This window comes from Populus alba, chromosome 17 (assembly GCF_005239225.2).
Source record: "Populus alba chromosome 17, ASM523922v2, whole genome shotgun sequence".
NCBI lineage: Eukaryota > Viridiplantae > Streptophyta > Magnoliopsida > Malpighiales > Salicaceae > Populus > Populus alba.
This window is the reverse complement of record NC_133300.1, coordinates 15,736,520-15,758,661: the sequence shown is the minus strand read 5'-3', so window position 1 is coordinate 15,758,661 and position 22,142 is coordinate 15,736,520. Positions and strand designations below refer to the sequence as shown.

Here is a 22,142-nt window from a genome sequence, read left to right as displayed (position 1 = left end):
TTTGTATAAGTGTTATTTCTTTTCAATTAAGTCCTTTGATTTTGAATTTTCACATATTCTTTTTTTTCTTTTTTTTATTTGGTCTATATTCTTTGGATTTTTTTCCCTTAACTTTTTTATAAAAATTTTATTGGCTTTTAATCTCACTATTCAATCCAAATTTATAGTGTATTATTTTTTTCAATTTTATTCTTCTTATTTTTTTTATTTATTTTTTGCTCAAGTTATTTTTCTTTTCAGTTAACCCTTTAATTCAATTGAAAAAATTTAGTTATACTCTAATTTATTTTATAATTTGATTTTTATTCTCATTTTTTTATTACTATTTTAAATTTTTTTTAATATATTAGTGCTTGTTTAACAAAACTGAATCCAACCTCTAGGATAATGTAGCCACCATAGCTTGAACACCAAATGCGAACTCATAAAAATGGTTCTCCGTCCAATAATGAAAATTCTTAATTACGCCACTATGTCAAAATTAAGGCCGCTATTCATGAATGAATCCCAGCCACTCATCTCCCGACACTTTCTACCCGTAATTAAGATAGCATAGACGAAGACTCCAAGAGATAATCCAATATTTCTTCCTGCTGAAGCACCATTAATTGCCTGCCTCAACTGTATTGCGGTTGATATTAATTGCCTGCCTCAACTGTAATGCGGTTGATATTAATTGCAGCACCATTAAATACTCACAAGGAGGAAGAGAACCAACCATCAGCAGCATCACCCTCTTCGCGACCTTTATCACAAGGAGGAATAAATTTTGATTTTTGCCTTTCTGCACAACCTTTTTATTACTGCATGATTACATAAAAAATATACATTCATGGCATAATTATAAAACCATTAATTAATTTTTTTTATGACTGTCATAACTTTTTTTTTCTTCAAAAAATAAACATTCTGATAAATAAATTTAAAAAATCACAATAATAGTATAAAAAGGATTTAATTAAGAATATGTGTTTTTTTAATGGTTATTTCAGATATTTAGAGTCTATTGGATATTTAGTGTGTGTTTAATATTGTGATACAAAGTTCTTTTTAAAAGTGATTTTTTTAAAAGCATAAAATATTATTTTAGATTTTTTATAAGAGAACATTAAAAAACACTCAAAAAACATTAATTTGATATTTTTACAAGACAAATATACTTTTAAAATGTATTCAAACGTAAGGTGGAAAAACAATATCAAACACAAACATATTTTTGATTGACAATTAATAATAAAAAAGGATACTGGGAAATTATTTTATGTTGATAGAACTTAGATTGTTAATTTTTTGGTTACATGAAATCATACATTTTTGAACCGTATTTATCACCTAGTTTCTTGATTTATTCTTTGATTTGCATTTTCATATTTTTTTATTGTATATAATTTTGATTGCTTTGATTAAAAACATGCGTCAGCTCTTTTAATTCACAAAAAAAAAAAATTCTTCAACTTTATTTTAAATTTTAATAAAAAAAAATTTCTTCAACAATAAAAACATGCTAGATCTGACTAGCGTCAGACTTGACAGGTTTTTATTGGGGGCATGTTTATATTCCTGAAAATTTAAACTTATAGATCTTTCTTGATTTTTTATAAAAAACATACAAATAAAATCTTAATTCATCACTTTCAAACTCAGCTTTTGGATGTTCATTATTTTACTTGGTTCCACACATTCTTTGATTGATGTATGAATAGAGCATCCTCTGTTTTTTTTGTTCTTTTTATTTATTTAGCTCTCCATCTCAATTTACACATCATTTTTAATTTTTTACCATCAACGATATTCATGGTGTACTTGCATGCTTTGTTTTGAGTTTTGATTATGATTGATGAATTATTTGCTTTAATAAGATCTAACTACTGTCCATGTAACAAAAAAGGAAAAGAAATCCATGACCTATATTGCTTCCCCCCCCCCCCGGCCCCCTTTTTAAATAGAGGAAAAAGTTTGAAAATTGTTGTTTTTTCTTCTTTTTAGATATTCAAACATATAAAGATTTGATATTTGAGGGTTTTGTTCAGGTTTTTAAGTGACTGTATCAGTTATTGGGATTCTCAATGAATTTTTGATGAGGTTAGAGGAAAATAATTTCATGAGAACAACTGGACAGTATTGTGCTTCTTATAATGATTCAGGAGTTGCTTAGAGTTCTTGAAAATGGGCATTTCTTGCTTTGATGGATGTCTGCTGCACATTTGTTTATGCCTTTTTATTCTTTTGTGTGAATAGCCCCCTTATTCATAAAAGCCTTACGTAATGTTGAATTAATATGCATATCAAACGATGCGATTCATTGCATTTATGAGTGTTTGATCGCTGTCTTTGACCTTGTAAACCTTCATCTCGACTTCATTTTTTTCAGGTCACAACAATCTTTTTGTTATCTAAAACACTGAGTCTGAATTATCCAGAAAACTATGACCAGATCTGGAGATGAGTGGCCTTGGTTAATTTTGTAGTCAAGTAGATTCATAGAACCCTTTATTGATCAATTAGCCAATTCACCCGAGCTATACTGTGGGTATGATTCCTACTATGTTTTCTAAGCGACACTTCGATAGCTAGAAAATCGAGGATATCCAATATGCTATTTTCAATCATTTTCAGCATAAAAACCTCAAACCCATACTAATAGTTTCTATAGACCCATTTTTAACTTCAAAATCAATTCTAATCCACTTTAAATAGTTTTAAATTGAACTTAAAGTTTCAAAACAAAAAACATATATATCATTACCTATCACACTCACCTCTAAAACTCAACTACTCCAATACATGATAACATAACTAACAACTTCATAGCGAGCAAGATCAAATATTATTTTTTATAGTAATATGTGGTGCAGCAGTTATTTGTTTAATAATTTTCTGAGACTAATTCATGCCTCATCAACTGTTACAGGTGCTAGATGTGTGGCTACTTTACTGCATGAGATGAAGCAACGTGGCAGGGACTGTCGCTTCGGGGTGGTGTCAATGTGCATAGGTATTCTTCTTCTCCCTCTCTCTTTGGCTAACTGCTGTCACTAATTAAATGATGGCTGTGATGAGCTATGCAGCGGCGGTCGGAAAGTCGAAAGCAACAATCTCTTATCACGTTTAGTATTTAAATTAAATATAGTCGTATTTGATGGGCACATCGCAGAAGCTTCCAATAAATGCAGTTTGATGAGCATTTGATGTGCAGCGTTATATTTAACTCCCACTCTTATCACGTTTAGTATTTAATTTAAATATAAATATATAAGTTCTTATAATTGATGCTGCTATCCACTCAGAGATTACTATGAAAAGAAAAGAAATTAAAGCTCGTCGTATTAAAGAAATATTGTGCACAGCATCTGTTACCCATAAATTATTATACAGGCTCGACTCACCATTAACTCATATTCATCCATGTAGGTTATGGTGAGCTGGACTTATCAAATATAGTAATATTAACACAAAATCTTACCAAGTTAAAATTTGCAATGTTTTTTTTTTAAAAAAAAATTTACATGTTTTTTTTTTTTTTTAATCTTTCAACATTTCCCTTCTTAAAGATTAAGTTTTATAATTTATTGATATATTTTTTTATAAGATTATTTTAGTTTTATGACCTGGATTGCAATTTTAGCCGGTATTGCGATTTTCACAGGTTGACTTAGGGGTTTTTTTTTTTTAATTTTATCTTTTAATATTGGATTGATTATGAATTAAGCTTCATGATTTAATTCAATTTATTTTCTATATTTTTCAAAAATTATAGTTTACGATAACACTTTATATCCTCACTAACACATGTAAGAAAGTCCCACAAAAATATCTAATTATTTACAAAATAATAATTATTATTAAACTAATAACTATAAAGCTCTTATTTTAAATATTATAAATTTTTCATTGAATAAAAAAAAACCTTAGCCACCACCCTCTTAACCAAACCGAAAACAAAGAGAAATCCATAAATGAATTTAGAATCTCAAACTTCAATATTCCTATCACAAACACTAATTCCTCTCCCATTGCAAATATTTCATCTCAAACCTTTGACTTTGACTAGGGAGTGTTTAAGGTGTTAGACTCAATTATCTCTTGGATCTAGCTAGCGCCAGACCCAACACATGTTGGCCTAACATATTACCAAACTCAATCATGGTTGGGTCCGACTAGCGCTAGACCTAGCAAGATTTAAGTCTCGCGGTGACCAGACCTAATCGTTTCTTGGGTCTAGCTAGTGCTAGATCCACCACGCCTACTTTTAGCTAACACCATATTCAATATGTTTGGGCTAGGCGCATTGCCATTTATAAACAAAGCAAGTTAAATTTTGGTGTAAATATTGATATTGATTATATATATTAATGTTTATGTATTTATGTGTTTATATAGTTGTAAATATAAATAATAAAGATTGTTGGCGCATCTAAGAGAAAATTATAGAAGTTTATTAATTAATAAAAAAAATACCTTCCGAAATTCATATTCTATTTCAAAGCATGCCTACCAAAGCGACAATTTGTTTGGCTTAAAAAAAAAACTATTACTAAATTAATATTTTTGTTATGGTATGGATATTGTGTATTCATATTCACATGTATGTTGTGTTTGTTTAGTATTTTGAATATAAAAAAGATAAAAAATATATTTAACTAAAAAGATAAAAAGAAAATTATAGAATTCAAAACATAAAATTATATTGTGATATATTTCTGTGTTTTTTTTTATTGAATTTAAAAATAATGAGTGAACTTGGAGGAATCCAACCACAAAAAAGAAAATGACATAGGGGGAGGGTATGTAGTGGGAGAAGCAACTAAATATAGGGGAAGAAAAAAAACATTCAGCTTATTTACAAATCATTTCAAAAGAAGGAAAATTGAGAAACTCTGTTTCTGGCCTCTCAGGTAAAGGAACCTGAATGAAGAAATTAAACGAGAAAGGTTTTTCAATTGCTATAGACATCATGATCAATTCTTGGAACACAAAGGTAAAGGTAAAGGAGCTCTTAAAAAAAGACACGAGTTACATTGAGGAAAGTTAGAAAAGATAACTCACATCACTGTGGTCTACCAAATCAGCAAGACAGCACCCATTACTCCATATTCTATCAAGAACACTAAGTACCCTCTTATTTACACTCCATTTGGTATTCCCTAGTGTATCCAGGGCCTGGAAAATTAATTCAAACAAAAGAGAATCCTTGTTAAACCAGAAGCTAAGCTGGTAAAATCTACACATGTGATAGCATGTGAGGGTATACAAAATTATCAGTATGAGATTTTGTTCAAAGAACATCACATATTAGCACCAAAAGATGATTTAGTTCAAACAATAAAATATGCATCAGTAACCATGCAATGCATCTAATATGTACAGACCTCACATGCTCTGACACAATTATCTAAGAAGAACTTAGAACACACCAAAATGCTACTTAAATGCTAGGTCCTGATTTGTTACTAGAAGCAATAGTGGTGTTAAGAGTTGCAACAACTACATGGGAACCAGAATCCAACCACAAACTCATTAAATTCCAGATTAAAGTAGCGCATGTAAGGAGCATGTATGAAGAATTTGTATCTTCCAAATTTGTATACAAGGATCTAAAATTAATTTTATTGGGGACTATGCTAATGTGCCTCCTGCAACTTGCATGATGATTGAGTGAAAGCGCCAAGAGCCAAGACCCACTATAAACTTGCTAGTAAACAAAGTGCTCTTTCCCCAACGCCAACTCATGAAATGGTTTTCGTCTGATGCTCAATCTGATCAAATTAAGATATTCAGAGTGAAATCACTGGTTTAAATCTTTTCTTTTTGTAGATAGAAAGTGTGTCCAGGAATCTCCATCCTAATGGGCAATTTACAACCAAAAGCGCTTGGGAGCTTATCAGATTTAAAGGCAATAGGTTGAATGGCAGAAGCTGCTATAGAGGCCTCTTCATATTCCAAAGCATGTGTAGTTTTTCCAATGAGGATTGTGATCACCTATTCATGAAAAGCTTAACCAAAGTCCATGAAAAACATATCCTAACTAACTTACCAAACAATAAGGTTTAAAAAATCTCAGTTTGACTGCAGAGATCCGTCTGTGCCATTTCTCCCATGTAATCATCTGTTGTCTCCTTGCTCTTCTGGCACATTTGAAATTTGAAATAAATACCTATATATGAATCATCACCTACAGAAACTAAACTACTTCAATCAAGTTCTCTATGTACTATCCTAATCCTAAATTAACTACGTGTCTGACTTCACATGAAAACAACAATTCGATACTCTTATCTTTTCTTGCGCTAAAATAATCCACCACAGCATCCTTGTAGAAAACCTTCCATCTCATAGCTCACATTCACCATCTTTTCAATAAACACCTGCAAGACAATTAGTTTCCCTTCCAATGGAGGTTACAGAAATGGAGAGGCAGAGCCTTGAAACATGCTGAAATGTTAATTTCGATTAACTGAAATTGGGATTGGAATTCCAGCCTTTATAATCAGAGATTCATCCCTTCATCTATTATACCATTTTAACATTTAACTTGACATGAAAATTGAAAACAGCTCCAGGCATCAGGCAGAAGTAACCAAAACACGATGTTAATATTTCTGAACTTGGAATATATGCAACTAAAAAATATAAAATTAAAACAAGACAATCGTGGCAAAACTGTAAATATAAAACAAGTTAACATACCCTCTCCATCTAAGTGGTGGCACCAACATTGGCATATAAGTTAACATACCCTCTCCATCTAATCACCATGTGCCTAGCCTGTTTGGAGAAACAACATTTTTATGACTTCTTGTGGAAGAAAAAAGAATGAAAGACAAACATCTGCAGCTTAAGAGGCACCATGGAAATTGCCTGCAAATCTTATCTGTTTCAGCTCTAAAATCTAGAAACTAACCTATCTGCTTTGAAAGTATATGGCACCCCAACACAAGTTCATGTCATAAAGGATGATAAAATATGAAAACTAGATATCACTAGAAGAATAAAATATGACAGGGTTACTCACAGTTTTCTCTAGGCCTTTGAGGACTATTGGGTCACATTGAATAACACCATATTTTTTGGCGACCTTCCTGTTTAAGAAAAGGCCATTGTGCATCAGTTAGAAGCAAATACAAGGAAGAAAAGATAAATTGAGCTCATCGAGTCAATTAAAGAATGACCTCATACTTATTTTCATATGACACAGTTCGGAATGTATGTACAAATGCAGGTCGGGGTTCAGATGGACTATCAGCTAACCGATCACAGGGAGGCTGTATATAAGCTGTTTGTAACAGCAAGCAATTCAATTAGACGGCTTCCAACCTTCAAAGTGCAAGGACAGAAATCAAATTTGTACACTATACATTTGTTCAAGAAAATTAGCTTTTATCAATGATTACAAGCACACAAACCTTAGCCCTAGCATCTGCATTCCATGGTTTTGAATCATCCTTCCCCTTCACAATCTTCCTCAAAGAACTATCTAAATCCAATAACCTAAACCTGATAGGTAAGGTCATCCTTAAGTGAAAGCCCTTTAAATTTGAAACTTTCACATATTCATATTATTATGTGATGATGAAAAAAATAATAACCCAATTTTTGACCATTTTTATTATTATTATTATTATTATTATTTTATTTATTGAAAAGGATAAAAAAATCGATGAAAAACATAATGATGATGATGAGAAAACAAGTAAAATGAAATAAATGAAGAATGAATTAATTTTTGGGTTAAGGGCAATATGAATGGAAGTTTTGGGATTTAATTAAACTTTGGAATTAATCTAATTAAGTTTGGAATTAATTTGTTTAATTAAGGGTTTAATTGGAGAATTGATAAAGTTTTGAGATTTAATTAAGCTTGAAATTAATTTAATTCATCCAATCATGGATTTAATTGGAGAATTGATAAGTTTTGAGACTTAATTAAGCTTGGAATTGATTTAATTAATCCAATTAAGAGTTTAATTGGATAATTGATAAGTTTTAGACTTAATTGGACTTGAATTTAATTAAATTAACTTATTCAGGGGCTTAATTGAAGAACTATTAAGGTTTGGGGTCCAAATTTCGAAATTAAAATCCAAGGACTACATTGGAAAAGCGCTGAAATAAAGGGGTCCAAATTTACATTTTATCCAGGGGCTTGATTGCACGATTTCAGAACTTCAAGGACCAAAATGCAAATGGCCATTAAACGCAGCACTGTTCATCTTCTTCAACGCTTCAGCTGCCGGCCGCCACCATTACTCCTGCAATAACAGTCGATTGATTACCTGGTAACGGTGGAATTCTGTGGCTATAAAACGGGAAGAAAACACAGAACCGAGGGGAAGACAATAGAGTATAAATCCAGAGAAATAATACGCAGAGATAGTGGGAGAGCAAGACAGAGCGAAGAAAACCCAGGAGAGGGGAAGAAAATCACAGAACAAAGCAGAAAAATAACCAGGGAAAAGGGGCAGAAACGAGGGAAAGAAAAACAAGAGTAGAGCCGAGGAGCACGAAAAAAGCCAGGGGAACCGGCAGGAGAGATAGAGAGCGACTGAGAATAAAAAAAAACTGAGGGGAAGAACACGAAAGAAGTAAACAGAGAGCACAAACGAAAACAGAAAGGGGACAAAAAAAACAGAGAAGCAAGGAAAATAACACAGCAAAACAAGGAAAAGGGACGTAGAGAGGAGGACGTTGAAAGAAGAAACCCACTGACTGCCTCTTCTCCAGCACCAGCTTCCAAAACCAGAGGAAAAGACTGAAAAAAAAAGAAGAGGAACGAGCAGCTGACAGAAGAGAACACCGACAGAAGGGGAACGAATGAACGCAGGGATCTTGAGGCAAGGATAGACGACCAAGAAAGACTGAAAAATCCGGATCGCCACTTCCAGCACTAGGTAAGTTGCGATTTCCCTTCTTCTGGCAATTTAATTACATGCTCCTATAGCGGGCGTGCGTGAATTGTTCACGCACGCCTGCTGGTAAAAAAAAAAAACAATGGCCAGCCGGGTCAAGCCTGTGACCCGGCTAGGCCTGCTGGGTCCAGCCCAACCCATGTGGGTTGCGCTGGACCCAGCCAAAAAAATAATAAAAAATAGAAAACAATAGAAAAACAAAAAATAAAAACAGAAAAAATAAAAAAATAAAAGTAAAAAAATATGTATGCATGAATAAAAATAATGTAAATTTATTGGTTTATTCACTGACGCCAGAGTCAGGAATAAAAATACCAGTTTAAATTTATATTATTTTTATTCGTTGTATTTTTATTTTGTTTAGCTAGAAAAATAAAAAATATGTGCATGCATAAAAATAAATTTATTTTTATTTATTTACTGGCGCTAGAGTAGGGAATAAGAAATATATTGATCTAATTTTTTTCGTAGTTATGAATTTTTACCAACGCCAGAGTTGGAATTATTCGAGCTCGAATATTCACTGGCGCCAGAGTCAGGAATATTATAAACAAATCATCACATCATAAATTAATAAATATTTAGAAATTTAAGACAAAACCAACAATGCAGTCTGCCTTAGACAGAACGTTTAAGGGGTGGTAATATCTTCCCTTTTACGTAACCAATCCCGAGTCATAGAATCTCTGTTGACCGGTTAGGGTTCCTAGTGACCATAATACTAGGTGGCGACTCCTCAAACGAGACATTTTTCCTTAAAAGAAACCTGTTCTTTTTCCGTAATTAATTCGAGATAATTATTTTTAGGGCCGCTGCGATGTCGGGTGCGATAGGTAAGGTCATCCTTAAGTGAAAGCCCTTTAAATTTGAAACTTTCACATATTCATATTACCTTGTGCTTTAATGCTTATCAAATAAATGAGAATAGTGAGATTTAAACTTATGACTTTATACCACATCAAAGAACCAATTCAATTTAATGAAATCTTAAAATATAATTTATATTATTTTCTAATAAAAGTAACATTTCCAAAATAATGGTTGAAATTTTCCAAGGATAGGCTTTCTGCAATGTAAAAGTTTTAGAGATTGTTTAATATGGAAACAATCCTTCCATCCGCAAACATGGGATTATCCTAAATTTAAGAAGAAAATCCATACAAAGTAAAATGTGAATCTAATTACCCCAAACAAAATCCATGATAAAAAACTACCGAAGATCTTCAAGCTAAAGCAAGTTAAATTCCTAACCAAAACCCGGGGAGCTGTGGCTTCTCCACTGCTGGAGCAGCTGCTCCAGCCGCTGCAGCTCCAGCTGCTTCTGCTGCAGCTGCCGCGGCAGCCGCTGCGTCCGCTGCAGCTGCTACTCCTGCTGCAGCTGCAGCAGCTCTTGCTGCAGCCGCTCCTGCTGCAAGGGCACCTGCTGCCGATGCTCCACAAGCGCCTTCTGTTGCTGCCGGAGCTCCTGCAGCCGCTGATCGAGGTGCTGCCACCACCGCTGCAGGAGCACCTGCTCTGGCTCTCGGATCACCTCCCAATGCTCATTGAGGTGCTGCAGCCGCCGCTCATCGTTGTGCTGCTGTGGCAGCTCATCGTGGTGATGTTGCCGCCACTGCTGGAGCACCTGCTGCATCTCAGGTATAGTGAAACTGTACATGGAATCGATGTTACATGTTTTGTTGGGTGTTAAAAAAAAATTTATAGATATATTTTTTCAACATGGGTTTTGTATTTAAAAAATTCTAAGTGAAAAAAAAAAATTATACATAATATATAATCAAATAAATTAACAATTATGTGTGTTCTTATGTGTGTTAATAAAAAAAAAAAAACTATAAACTATAACTAAAAATAAAGTGAAAAAATCGAGAAATAAGTATAAATTAAAATATTTAATTTCAAAAGACGAGATATTTACGTGATTATATTTACTAAATTTATTAATTAAAACAAGTTTTTTATTCAATCCAATGATAATAAAAATAGACATACACATCAAATTGATTGAATAAAATAATAAAAAATATGCAAGGCTGCACATATTAGAAATATTATTTAAAAATAAAAAATTTTATTTTCAAGAATAAAGTTCATCTGTATAAAAAGTTAAAAAATTATAAATGAATCAGAAAAACTTTCTCAAAAATTAAATACATAACTAAAAAATGAACCATCATTTCAAAGAGGATCTCTAAACAATATAAAAAAAAAAAGAGAAAGGATGTTAATCTAAATATAAAATAAAAAAAAACATATAAAAGGAAAAACAGAAGAAGAAGCAAAGATCATTGGTTGTTAGGACTACTAAGTTAAGCTAGTTCAATTGCCACATTTTGTTAGGGCCCCGCACACTAACTTTTTTTTTTTTGTTGCAAGATGTTTGTGAAAAAAAAAAGATGGTCTTTTATAGACCATATATTTTTTTTCTCTTACAAAAAAATTGTGCATGCATGTTTTTTTCGATGCAAATTTATACATAAAAAAATTTAAACTGTAAATTAAAAAGTTCATGCATACATGCAATCAAATAAATTGATAATTATGTGAATTAATAATAATAATAATATATTAACAATAAATAAAAATAAAATTTAAAAAAATTCAAATGTGTTAATAAATGGAACATTTACCTAGTTATATTTTTGAATTTTTTAATTAAAATTAATTTTTTTATTCAATCAAATGATATTAAAAAAAACACACATGTATTAAATTGATTAAATAAAATAAAAATAGAAAACATATTATGCAAGGTTGTTGTATATATTATGTTATTTGAAAATAATTTTTTTATACAAAAAGATAAAAAAAAAAATTATTGATGAATCATAATAAGTTTTTTTAAAAATTAAATACGAACAACACCATAAAAAAATAATATCTATCCAAAAATAAATAAATAAATAAAATAATAATTACAGATGAGGAATATTAATTGAAACATAAATTTAAATTTTTTAAAAATATATATATATAAAAAAAAAGAATTAATTATTACCTTTTCAATTCATATGAAATCTCAATTTCAATAAGAATATCCATCCATCTTTGTACCTTCTCCTCGTTTTCCCTGAAATGTTCTTCATTCTTATCAAAGACAATTGTGTAACTCTTTGCTTTATATCTATGTTTGATTGTTCGACATCATAAGAAACTGGAAACACACTCTCCGATCTCATCTCATCCATGAATCGAAAAATCTTGACAAGTTTGTCAAAGCACCAAGGTAAAGAAGCACAATCTCTTGCAAATATAATAATTGATAGCCCTGATTCTTCAATAGCCTCAAAGAGTCTTGATCTAATTGCCATTACTTTCTCTAATTCCTTGTCGTCTGGGATAATGACTCTCATGGCTAGAGCTGTATTTGAATGGGTGAAATCATTGCTAGTGTCTGCACCTCTGAAGCTAAGAAAAAGATCTTGCATCCATTGACGGTAAGATGAAGTACTCAATAAAAAAGCTTTATATGAAGAAGATGCTTCTATGCTTACAACAATAAAATGGACAGAAGATTGAGATGATGGAGAAGGTAACAAACAGACACCACAATTCTTCACTTTTACTCCTGGCCGGCAAGAATGAAATAACAACTCAATGTTGTTAAAGGATTCATGCTTCCATTCTTTAATCTCTTTAAGATGATCAAAAGATAGATAGAATAGCCAAATATGATCTGACAGAACTTGGATAAAGTTACAACTAATACAAATCGACGAAGGATAATTCTCTCTTCCATTGGCTTTGAAATGACAAAAAAGAGAAGGACTTTCACCATTTGCATTGAATGCAACACACGCAATAAACCCCATGCTCCAACTAGGCACTTGCACACTAATTGAAGATCCCTTACTTTGATGGTTAAACCAGCATGGAATTTCATATCCTGGAACAGCGATACCAAATCCAGGTCTTGGATTAGACAAACCCTGTACCATGAAGAAGCAAAATGTTAGATAGATAAAGGGAGAGGGAGAGAGATAAAAAAAAGGTTGGGATATGATTAAGAGAAGACCTGGAGGTATCTTTCAAGCATGGTCAACCCTATGCTGTCTTGGCCATTATGATTGTACAATTCCCAGCAGTTAAGACATATGAACTCTGATCTTTTGGAACTGCTTAGCTTTATCGGATCTGGAATTGTTTTTAGGCTTATACAACCATTCAAATTTACTGTTTGAACTTTTGATGGAACCTCAGGCAATGATTCAAGCATCCTACAATCCTCCAAGACAAGTGTTTCAAGTCCAGAAAGCTTATTTATGCTTTTAGGCAGGCTAACAAAGTTATTCTGGCTCAGATCTAAAGACATCAATGAAGATAAGCAGCCAATATCTTCAGGAAGTGCACCTTCTCTTAGATTACAAGCGCTTAAATCCAGTACTTCTAAAGAATACAGACCCGACAAAGAAGGCAACCTTTGATCCGTGAGATTCACAGCTATTCTTTTGCATCCATCAAAAGATAATACTTTAAGACTCTTTAAAAGAAAAATGATTCTTTTGCATCCATCAAAAGATAATACTTTAAGACTCTTTAAAAGAAAAATGGATGCTGGCAATTGTCTTATTGAAGTTCCATTTACATCAAACTCCTCCAAACTTTCAACTTTTCCCAAATTCTCTTGTATATTTTCAAGTTCAGAGCAGCCAGACAGTTCGAGTTTTTTAAGGGATTTTAAGCAACCTATACTACTCGGAAGTCTTTCAAGGTTCTTGCAATTGTTCATTCTCAATACTTCTAAGCCAATCAAATGATGAATTGATGAAGATAGTTCAGCAATACCAGTCCCGTCCAAACAAAGCTCCATCAAAAAGTTCATGTTTCCCACTATATTTGGAAACTTCTCAAGTTTTGAGCAGCCATGAAGAGTGAAAAATTTTAGCGATTCCATTTCAATGTTGCGTGGGAGAATCCTAAGACTTTTGCAATTCATAAGATTCACATATTGAAGCTTCTTGTGACATCCAAGTGAAAGATGGACTTCAAACAAACTTGTACAACCTTTAAGAATCAGACTCTCGAGATTTGGAATTCTAGTAAGATCTGGAGTCTTGGACAGTTTTAGTGAGTTGCTAAGATCGATGACTTTCAAATTAACAGCACTCTGCAATATGGACACTACTATCATACATATATAGGAAAATGTTAAAAAGAAATACAAAGGCCCTTAAATTAGGTGATCTCACCTTACACCCATACCATAATTGCTCAAGATTACTGTTAGCCATGTGAAGTTCAACTAGCTCATCCATTTGAAAACGAGCTGGCAATGATTTTGAAGGGTAAGAATGCCATTCAAGAAATCGCAACTGATTGGAAAGATCTGCAGGTCCTTTAGAAAGCTGCACATTGTTGATTTTGAGCAATCTTAGTCTGCTCATTTTAGAGAAGGCTTTCATGTTCCATTGTGCCTCTTTTATTCCAGGCATGCCCAAAAAAATGGCTTCTATTTTTTCTTTTCCCTGTCAACCAAAAGGGAATACAAGTAAAAAGAAAAAACAAAGTAGAGATGGATCGTAAATTAAAATAAACTTTATGAAATCTTATGGATCGTAAATTAAAATAAACTTTATGAAATCTTATGGATAATGTTCTCAATCAGCTACTCACTGTGTTATCCATCATTGCAAGGCAGACATCCTCGTATGTACACAGTCTACTGCGCCTTCCACGCTCTTCAGGGGATTCACAACGAACAATTTCCTTACCCATTTTTTGTAATAAATTATGCATCCAGACTTGATCCCGAGAGACACTTATAAGAGATTTCTCAATAAGAACTTGTGTTCCAATATGTGCATGGAATCCACAGCTGTCAAGTATCCTTATTATTCGATCTTTTTTAAACCCCTTCAGGAAACAAGCAATGTCTAAAAATATTTTCTTCTCTAATTCATGGAGGCCATCAAAACTAATGCGAAGCACATCAATAATTTTTTTTTCAGGAATCTCATTCAGTCTATTAATCGCACTTTTCCATTGAAGGACACTTCTTCCATGCAAAAACAAACCTATAACTTCAAGAGCTAGTGGAAGGCCATTAGCATAACCCACAACTTGCTTGGATAGTTCCACGAAATCTTCAGCAGGCTGGTCATTTCTGAAAGCTTTCTGGCTGAATAACATAAGAGCATCATCATCATTCAATTTTTCAGCCTCATAAATTTTAGTATCATCATTTCCAGTTAACACATTTGTATCTCTGCTTGTTATGATAATTTTGCTCCCTGGACCAAACCATCCAGGCTCCGCAGCCAAGAATTCTAGTTGTTTTTTGTCATCTACATCATCAAGGATAAGAAGAATCTTTTTAAGTCGTAACCTCCGCTTTATCATCTCAATCCATCTAGAAGAATCACATAAAGAAGCACGTTGCATTAAGATTTCAGAAAAAAGTTGTTCCTGCAAACGACATCGTCCATCTTTCTCAGCAAAAACTTCTCTGACATTTGCTAAGAAGCAGCTACCTTCAAATTGCCAACGAATCCTATCATATAGTACCCTTGCAATAGTCGTCTTACCTATGCCACCCATTCCGCAAATCCCTATGAAGATTGTTTTGCCTACTTCTTCACCTATATAGCCATTTAATTCCGCTACACGAGAATTTATTCCAACGAATATTGTGCTAATTGTTGGCAGAGCGACGCTTAGTTTGTATGATATGTATTCAACAATTATTTTAATTGATCCCGACTCATTCCTGCATAGGAGAGTGCAAAACATTAATCATGCAGTGTAGAAATCAAATCAAATAGTGATAATGGGAAAATAAACATTAGCATATTGTAGCTCGGAAATGTATGGTTGTTAGCAGGAAATTAATACACCAACCTTGGAGAAAGATAGGTCCCTGATAATAGATAGCTTCAAGAACAAAGAGGAAAAGGAAAGAATAAACTGTAAACAGAACTAGGATTTTATTGATGCTAAGAATGATCTGTACAATAGCTATCTTATTGCCTATAGAATCACACAATTACTACAGAAGCATGCATACAAGAACAAAAGATATGAAATAAAATATCTATTAAGTTTGGTTTTAACATACCAAAAGGCAAAAGGAGTTCTATCATATTTTTTGTCAACCACTAAGTTATTTTTATAGTTATTTTTAACAAAAATTTTAATTATCTTGCGTGATAATTTTTTTTTTAAAAAAACAACTTTAAATTTATTAATTTTCAAGTTTTTTTCTCATACTCGCATAGCCCGAAAATAATTTCCTAGACTAATATAGTTTAATTAGTTTTGCAAATCCAATCCACGCACCTTGAGATGCACATGTATCAAAATATGCGTCTTACAACTCAAAATTTCTCTCTTTTACTTTGATTATTGTTTCAACCCATTTCTTCATGTTTCTTCTCTATTTAATTTTTTATTTGGTCTTTCAATTTTTATACAATCTTAATAGTAATTTCAATATAATGACCATTTCATTAAAATAAACTTATTTTTATTTAAGTTGGGCAAAAACATAACAATATTTTAGGCAAAAGTTAACTCGTTTTTAGCGATTGCATTTGAAATAACTATTAACTTTAATTCATATATTTTTTGTGTGCAAAAGAAAGATGAAATGATCATACTAATGGAACTAAAGTTAACTAAATATAAAAATTGAGGGACCATCCAACAAAAAAAGAAAGGAAGATTTTGACATGTGAGACCTGCATGTGTCAAGTTGCGCGCGCGTGTGTATATATTATCTGTCATGCCTTGAAAACTGAACCATACATAGTAAGCTATTAAAAATATTAAATAACCCTTCACTAATTATATAATGATAAGTTGCTGAAAACTTCACTTGTTCTTTAACTAGATTTTTGGCTTCGCTGTGCTGTGTTGTAGGTTAGATTATTGTTTTTAATTTTTAAAAAATATATAAATTTATTATGACGTGAAAAGTGAAATTTTAAAAAAGCTTCTAAACTATTTTTTTTGTTTGTTTTTTAACGACAACTATGTAATTATATGTAATTACACCATATAGAAAATTTAAAAAATATCAAATTAAAAACAATAATCTAACCTCCAAATAGTTTATTTTCTATAATGATCATAAAAGACCCTATTATCCCTAATAAATAGTTTATTTTTTTGAGAGTGAAAAAATAGTAAATTCATTTTTCCGTTTCATGGTAAATCAAGATATTTTTTACTGTATTTTTTTCGCATGAGCTTTAAGTTTTTTGTTAATACAATTGATATAATTGTCTTATTCAAAAAATAGATTCAGAAAATACTAAAAATTTCTTTGTAATATTGATATTTTTATAAAGATGCCACACTAAACTCAATTAAATAATAGAACAAGATAATTTTACATTAATTTTATTTAAAAAAAAAAAAGACACCTATCAAATTTTAATTCCACATTAAAAGAAAAAAATAAAAATAAAAAATTTTCACAAAAGATAAAAAAAATTATAAATAAAGTTCTCTTTTATTTTTTAAATAGTTGGAATTTTTTAATTCATAATGGAAAATCTTTTTATTTTATTTTGAAAAGCTAAAACCAATATATCAAAAACTTTAGTCAATGTTTTATTTCTTATGATGAATATGTTGTCATTTCTTTCACAATTTTTATTTTTTTAAGCTAATTTTTTATTTGTTCATGCTAGATTTGTTTTTCAACTTGTTTTTGACATTTTCATTTTTCTATCTAATATTTTTTTTTATTTTAAAAATATAAAGAAAAACCTAAGAAAAGAAAGAAATTTTATGTAAAATTAGAATGCTTGATCACGTAAGATCAATATTTCATAAAAATTAAATTAAAAAAAATCATGCATATGAAAAAATATACATTTACTACCAAGTGTTTCATCAACAAATCCACAATTTTTTCATTCATTGAATATTATTTTACCATCTTTTGTTAACAAAACTCAAAGAACACTAAAGCATTTGCTAGAAAAAAAAATATAATAAATTGAAAAATAATTTTTCTAGTGTAAACAAAACATTCAAAAAGAAATAAAAAACGATTTTCATTGGTAAATAAATGAAAAATTAGGAAAAAGTTAAAGAATTTTGTTTAATTTGTATTCAATTTTTATTTCCTAAAAAACTGTAATAATTGAAATTTTGAAACGTGTGCTCCTCTTTTATTTTAAAAGTCAAAATTAAAGAAAAATTAGTTTGATCATAGACAAAAGGGTCGTTAAATAGCTATTTAGTGGATTAAAAATATATACTAACAATTATTTATTCAAGAATTAGTTTTGATATTCTTGTTTTATTGTGATTATTTTGATATTTAATCACACGTTTCAATTGAAAAACATTAAAAAAAAAAAAAAGAAGCTATGTTCAGCATTGAAACAATACAGGGAGGATTTGAGAATAAGTATAAAAGTAGATGGATGATTTACCTATCCCGCACGTCCCAGCCTGATTGATTGGCCACCGTAGCGAGACAATCTTTCCAGTTCCGGACCTTCTCCAAATTTTCCTTGAAATTTTGTTCATGCTCACCGAAGGCTTTCTCATAGTGCCCTTTCTGCTCGGCTACCTCTGAGGGATCCACATCATAAAAAACTGGCAGAGCAGTGTGCCCCATCTCTTTCATGCACTGAACAATCTTGACAAGTTCCTCCAAGCACCATGGTGAAGAAGCGTAATCTCTTGAAAATATAATGACAGAAAACCTTGATACTTCGATGGCCTTCCAGAGAGCAGGTTCGATGGTCTTTCCTCTCTCGAGCTTCTTATCATCCTTGTATACATCGATGCCTCTCTGTACCAGATTAGAATATAGATGACTAGTAAAGGTTTTCCGGGTGTCTTTGCCTCTAAAACTAAGGAACACATCATGCTTATATAGTGGAGGAGGAGAAGATGAAGATGAGGTTCTTCCTTGCACGCTGGTGGAAGCCATGAAAATCCCTATAGCGATAAACTAGTACCGATCCCTTCTGGCCTCAACTAGCTCGCTTGGTTCAGCAATTGCTTTCCACGCTATTTTGTATAAGGCCCGCTCCTGTGGTCAAACATGAAACAGAAGGTGAGATCAAGAAATTCGGCAATTAAATCTACCAAATAGCAATTTCAAGCTGGAACATGTATAATTCTACTTAGAAATCAGAAAACACCAAATTTCTACGAGTATTTCACGAATCTAGACCAAACAAACCGAGTGGTAAGTGTTGGCTAAAGAGGCACAAGATCCAGCCAAGCCCAATATTTTTTCTTCATCTGGTATCTTAGTAACCAGCTTCCAAAGCCCTTTTCTTTCTTTTTATTCCAATGACTTCGAATTTCTTCCGGTTTCCTTAGATCAAGAACTGGTAAGTTTCCTGGATTTTCTTACTCATCTTTTTCTTACACTGTAAAGAAGATGGAGTTTCGGTGGAGAAAAAGCAAAAAGAGAAATGAAAGGGATATCGAAATTTGAGTTGCACTGGGCGGCAGAGGCACCTTCCTGTCAAGAGGAGGGGTTGGGCCACACACATCACAATTAAAAAGTATTTTTTAATGAATTTTCAAACTATGAACTATAAAACTTAAAAAAATTTCTTCAACTTAAAAAAAAGTTGACAGTGCTCACACTTTTTTTTTTTTCCCATTGAAAAGTAACTTTTAATCCGATCCACAACAAGAAGTAGAAAAGGACACGTTATTTATTGGAAGAACATGCATGTGCAGAAAATCAAGGGCCACCACCCATGTGCATCCTAACACCTTTTTTCTTCATTTCCAGTCAAAACAAATCCTCAAGAGATATCGAACGCGCATTGGGCAGCAGAGGCACCTTCCTGTCAAGAGCAGGGGTTGGCCCCACACATCACAATTGAAAAGTATTTTTTAATGCATTTTCAAACTATTAACTATAAGACTCTCATATTAAATATTATAAATTCCAATTGATTTTAAAAAAAAATAAACTTAGCCACCACCCTATTAACTGTAACTAATTAACGAAAACACACACACAAAAAAAATCATATTGAATTGTGTTTAGAATCTCAAACTTTAATATTTTTATCACTAACAGCCCAACTTTGATTTTTCCAAATCCCAAACACCAATTCTTCTCCCATTAAAAATTATTTTTAATATAAAACATATCAAAACAATTTAAAAACATAAAAAAATTAATTTTTTAAAAAATCAAATTTTTTAAACGGGTCATGAACTGTTTTCCAGCCAAATTTTTGGGATATTGATTCCAATCTCTTTTGCTTTTAAAAATTATGCTGTGTGTAAATAAATCTCTTTAAGCACACTGCTACACAAATCATTCGGTTTATTCTTGGTATGTCGATTGTCGACACTACTTTTATAGAAGGGCTTTATTGAAAGACTCAATTTCTTTAAAAACTTTTATAGAGTCTATTCGATATTTAGTGCATCCTTAGCTAGTATATCATGGTGCAAAGTTATTTTTAAAAGTGATTTTTTTAAAATATATTAAAATATTTTTTAATTTAATGCTTTTATAAGGCAAACACACATTGATCGGTCTTAAATTGAAATCAATTTTTTGAAACAAAAATATATCTAGGCTTCGATCTATCTATCAATTTGGTCTTTTATTTCTTTATTAATTTTAATCTTAATAAATAATAATAATAATAATAATAATAATGTTGTTGTTATTAATTTATAATTTCTAACATACTAGCTACTAGCTAGTGCTTGTATAACAAAACTGAATCCAACCTCTTGGATAATGTAGCCACCATAGCTTGAACACTAAGTGCAACCTCATAAACATGGTTCTCCGTCTGTCCATTGACACAGTCTTTATTGTTAAAATAATTTAATTAACATAAAAATAAATACAAATATAAAAAAGAAGAAAGTTAGAATTCTCATCATTTCCAGTACTTGCTTTAACCTAAATACAAAGAGCTACAAGATCAATAAATATAATATTTAACATTTAAGATTTAGATAATTACTCACCCAAATCAATCTAAACGAATGAATATATTAATAAAAATTCAAATAGTAAATAAAAAAAAATTAAAACAACATAAAAAATGGATTCTTTTTAATTATCCAAAAACAAGAGAATTTGGGCTAGTGAGTTGTGAGGGGTTAATGAGTTTGAGGGATCGTATACTATTGATTTTGGTTTGATGAGGTCCCTTGTCTTTGAAAGTTTTTTAGTCCAATCATTATACTATTTTTGTCCACACCTTTGATCTCTCCGTGGCTAACAATCTTATGTGCCCAATAACTTTAAAACATTCTTTGGAATATACTTTTATACTTAAAAAAATAATAAAAAAATAAAGAATTGATTAAGAGTTAAGAAAGGCTTTAAACAACAAATAAAAAAGATAAAACCAAAAAAATAAAATTCAAACCGACAGGTCCAACCAATTTTTTCTTTCCTTAATTTATAATTACATGTTTATTAATTAAAAACTATGCAACAAAAATTTAATTATGAGATTGAGTAAAATAAAAATAAAAAACACAGTATACATAATTATAAGGGTACTGTTCAAAAAAAATCGATGAACTGATTAAACCGAAAAAACTGAAAAAACCAAAAAACAATTAACCGCAAAAACCGAACCGATAGAAAAAATCGAATAAACCGATTAAAAAATAAAAAAACCACCAAGTCCGGTTCGGTTCCAGTTTAAAAAAGTTTAAACCGATTGAACCGGATCAAATCGAACCGGTTAAAAAAAATATAAACAAAATAATTCCTAACCCTAAATCACTTTTTCCCTTTCCAGCTGCCAACCCCTCCAACCTCCTCCTTTTCCCCTTTCAGAACCCTAAATTACTTTTTTCCTTTCCAGCTGCCATCCCTCCCCCCTCAAGCCTTCCCTTCCTTTCCCTTTCTCCTTTCCCAGCCTTTCCCTTCCAGTTTCACAATCTAGATACGAGGGAACCATTATTTAAAAAATCCTGCCTTTGATAATTATACGGTATAACTTATACTAGTTCCATCGTTATACTTACACTAGTTCCATCCTTGTGATGAGTGGAGGTAAGCTTTGAGATTCTTTACATACCCCAAAAGAAAAGGCTTTGCTAAAGCCAATACAACATTCAGAGTTGGCGAAAGAGCCTAAAACCCAAGAAAATGTATAGTCAATCAGCTCTCTAGGGGACCTCCCTTCCCCTTCCCCCCTTCTTAGCCTTCCCCTTCCCACCCCCTATATGGGAAGACTTTGATTGTTGGTTGTATTTTTTTGTTGTTGAATTTTTAAGTGGTTGATGTGATTAATAGCTTAGATTGATATTTGATGTCAAATT

The 22,142-nt window shown here is 31.7% G+C and overlaps 2 protein-coding genes and 1 pseudogene across 2 annotated transcripts; all 3 read right to left on the bottom strand.

The window, feature by feature from the left end:
- The window catches only part of LOC140954794 (DNA-directed RNA polymerase 2, chloroplastic/mitochondrial-like), a 33,301-nt pseudogene extending 25,790 nt beyond the window's left edge, over positions 1–7,511 (bottom strand).
- A 2,633-nt stretch (positions 7,512–10,144) lies between these two features.
- LOC140954793 (uncharacterized) lies at positions 10,145–10,563 on the bottom strand. The gene is made up of 2 exons (XM_073405555.1): positions 10,514–10,563; positions 10,145–10,427 (listed from the first exon to the last, which is right to left on the bottom strand). The coding sequence occupies exons 1-2, from the start codon at positions 10,561–10,563 to the stop codon at positions 10,145–10,147; spliced, it is 333 nt and encodes a 110-aa protein (XP_073261656.1).
- Positions 10,564–11,900: 1,337 nt separating this feature from the next.
- Positions 11,901–19,362, bottom strand: LOC118036125 (TMV resistance protein N-like). Its single transcript, XM_073405836.1, is given in 7 exon segments — positions 11,901–12,028; positions 12,031–12,835; positions 12,922–14,013; positions 14,096–14,371; positions 14,520–15,612; positions 18,293–18,900; positions 19,054–19,362. Coding segments are annotated over 6 exon segments (3,900 nt in total). The 5' UTR covers positions 18,799–18,900; positions 19,054–19,362.
- Positions 19,363–22,142: the final 2,780 nt, after the last annotated feature.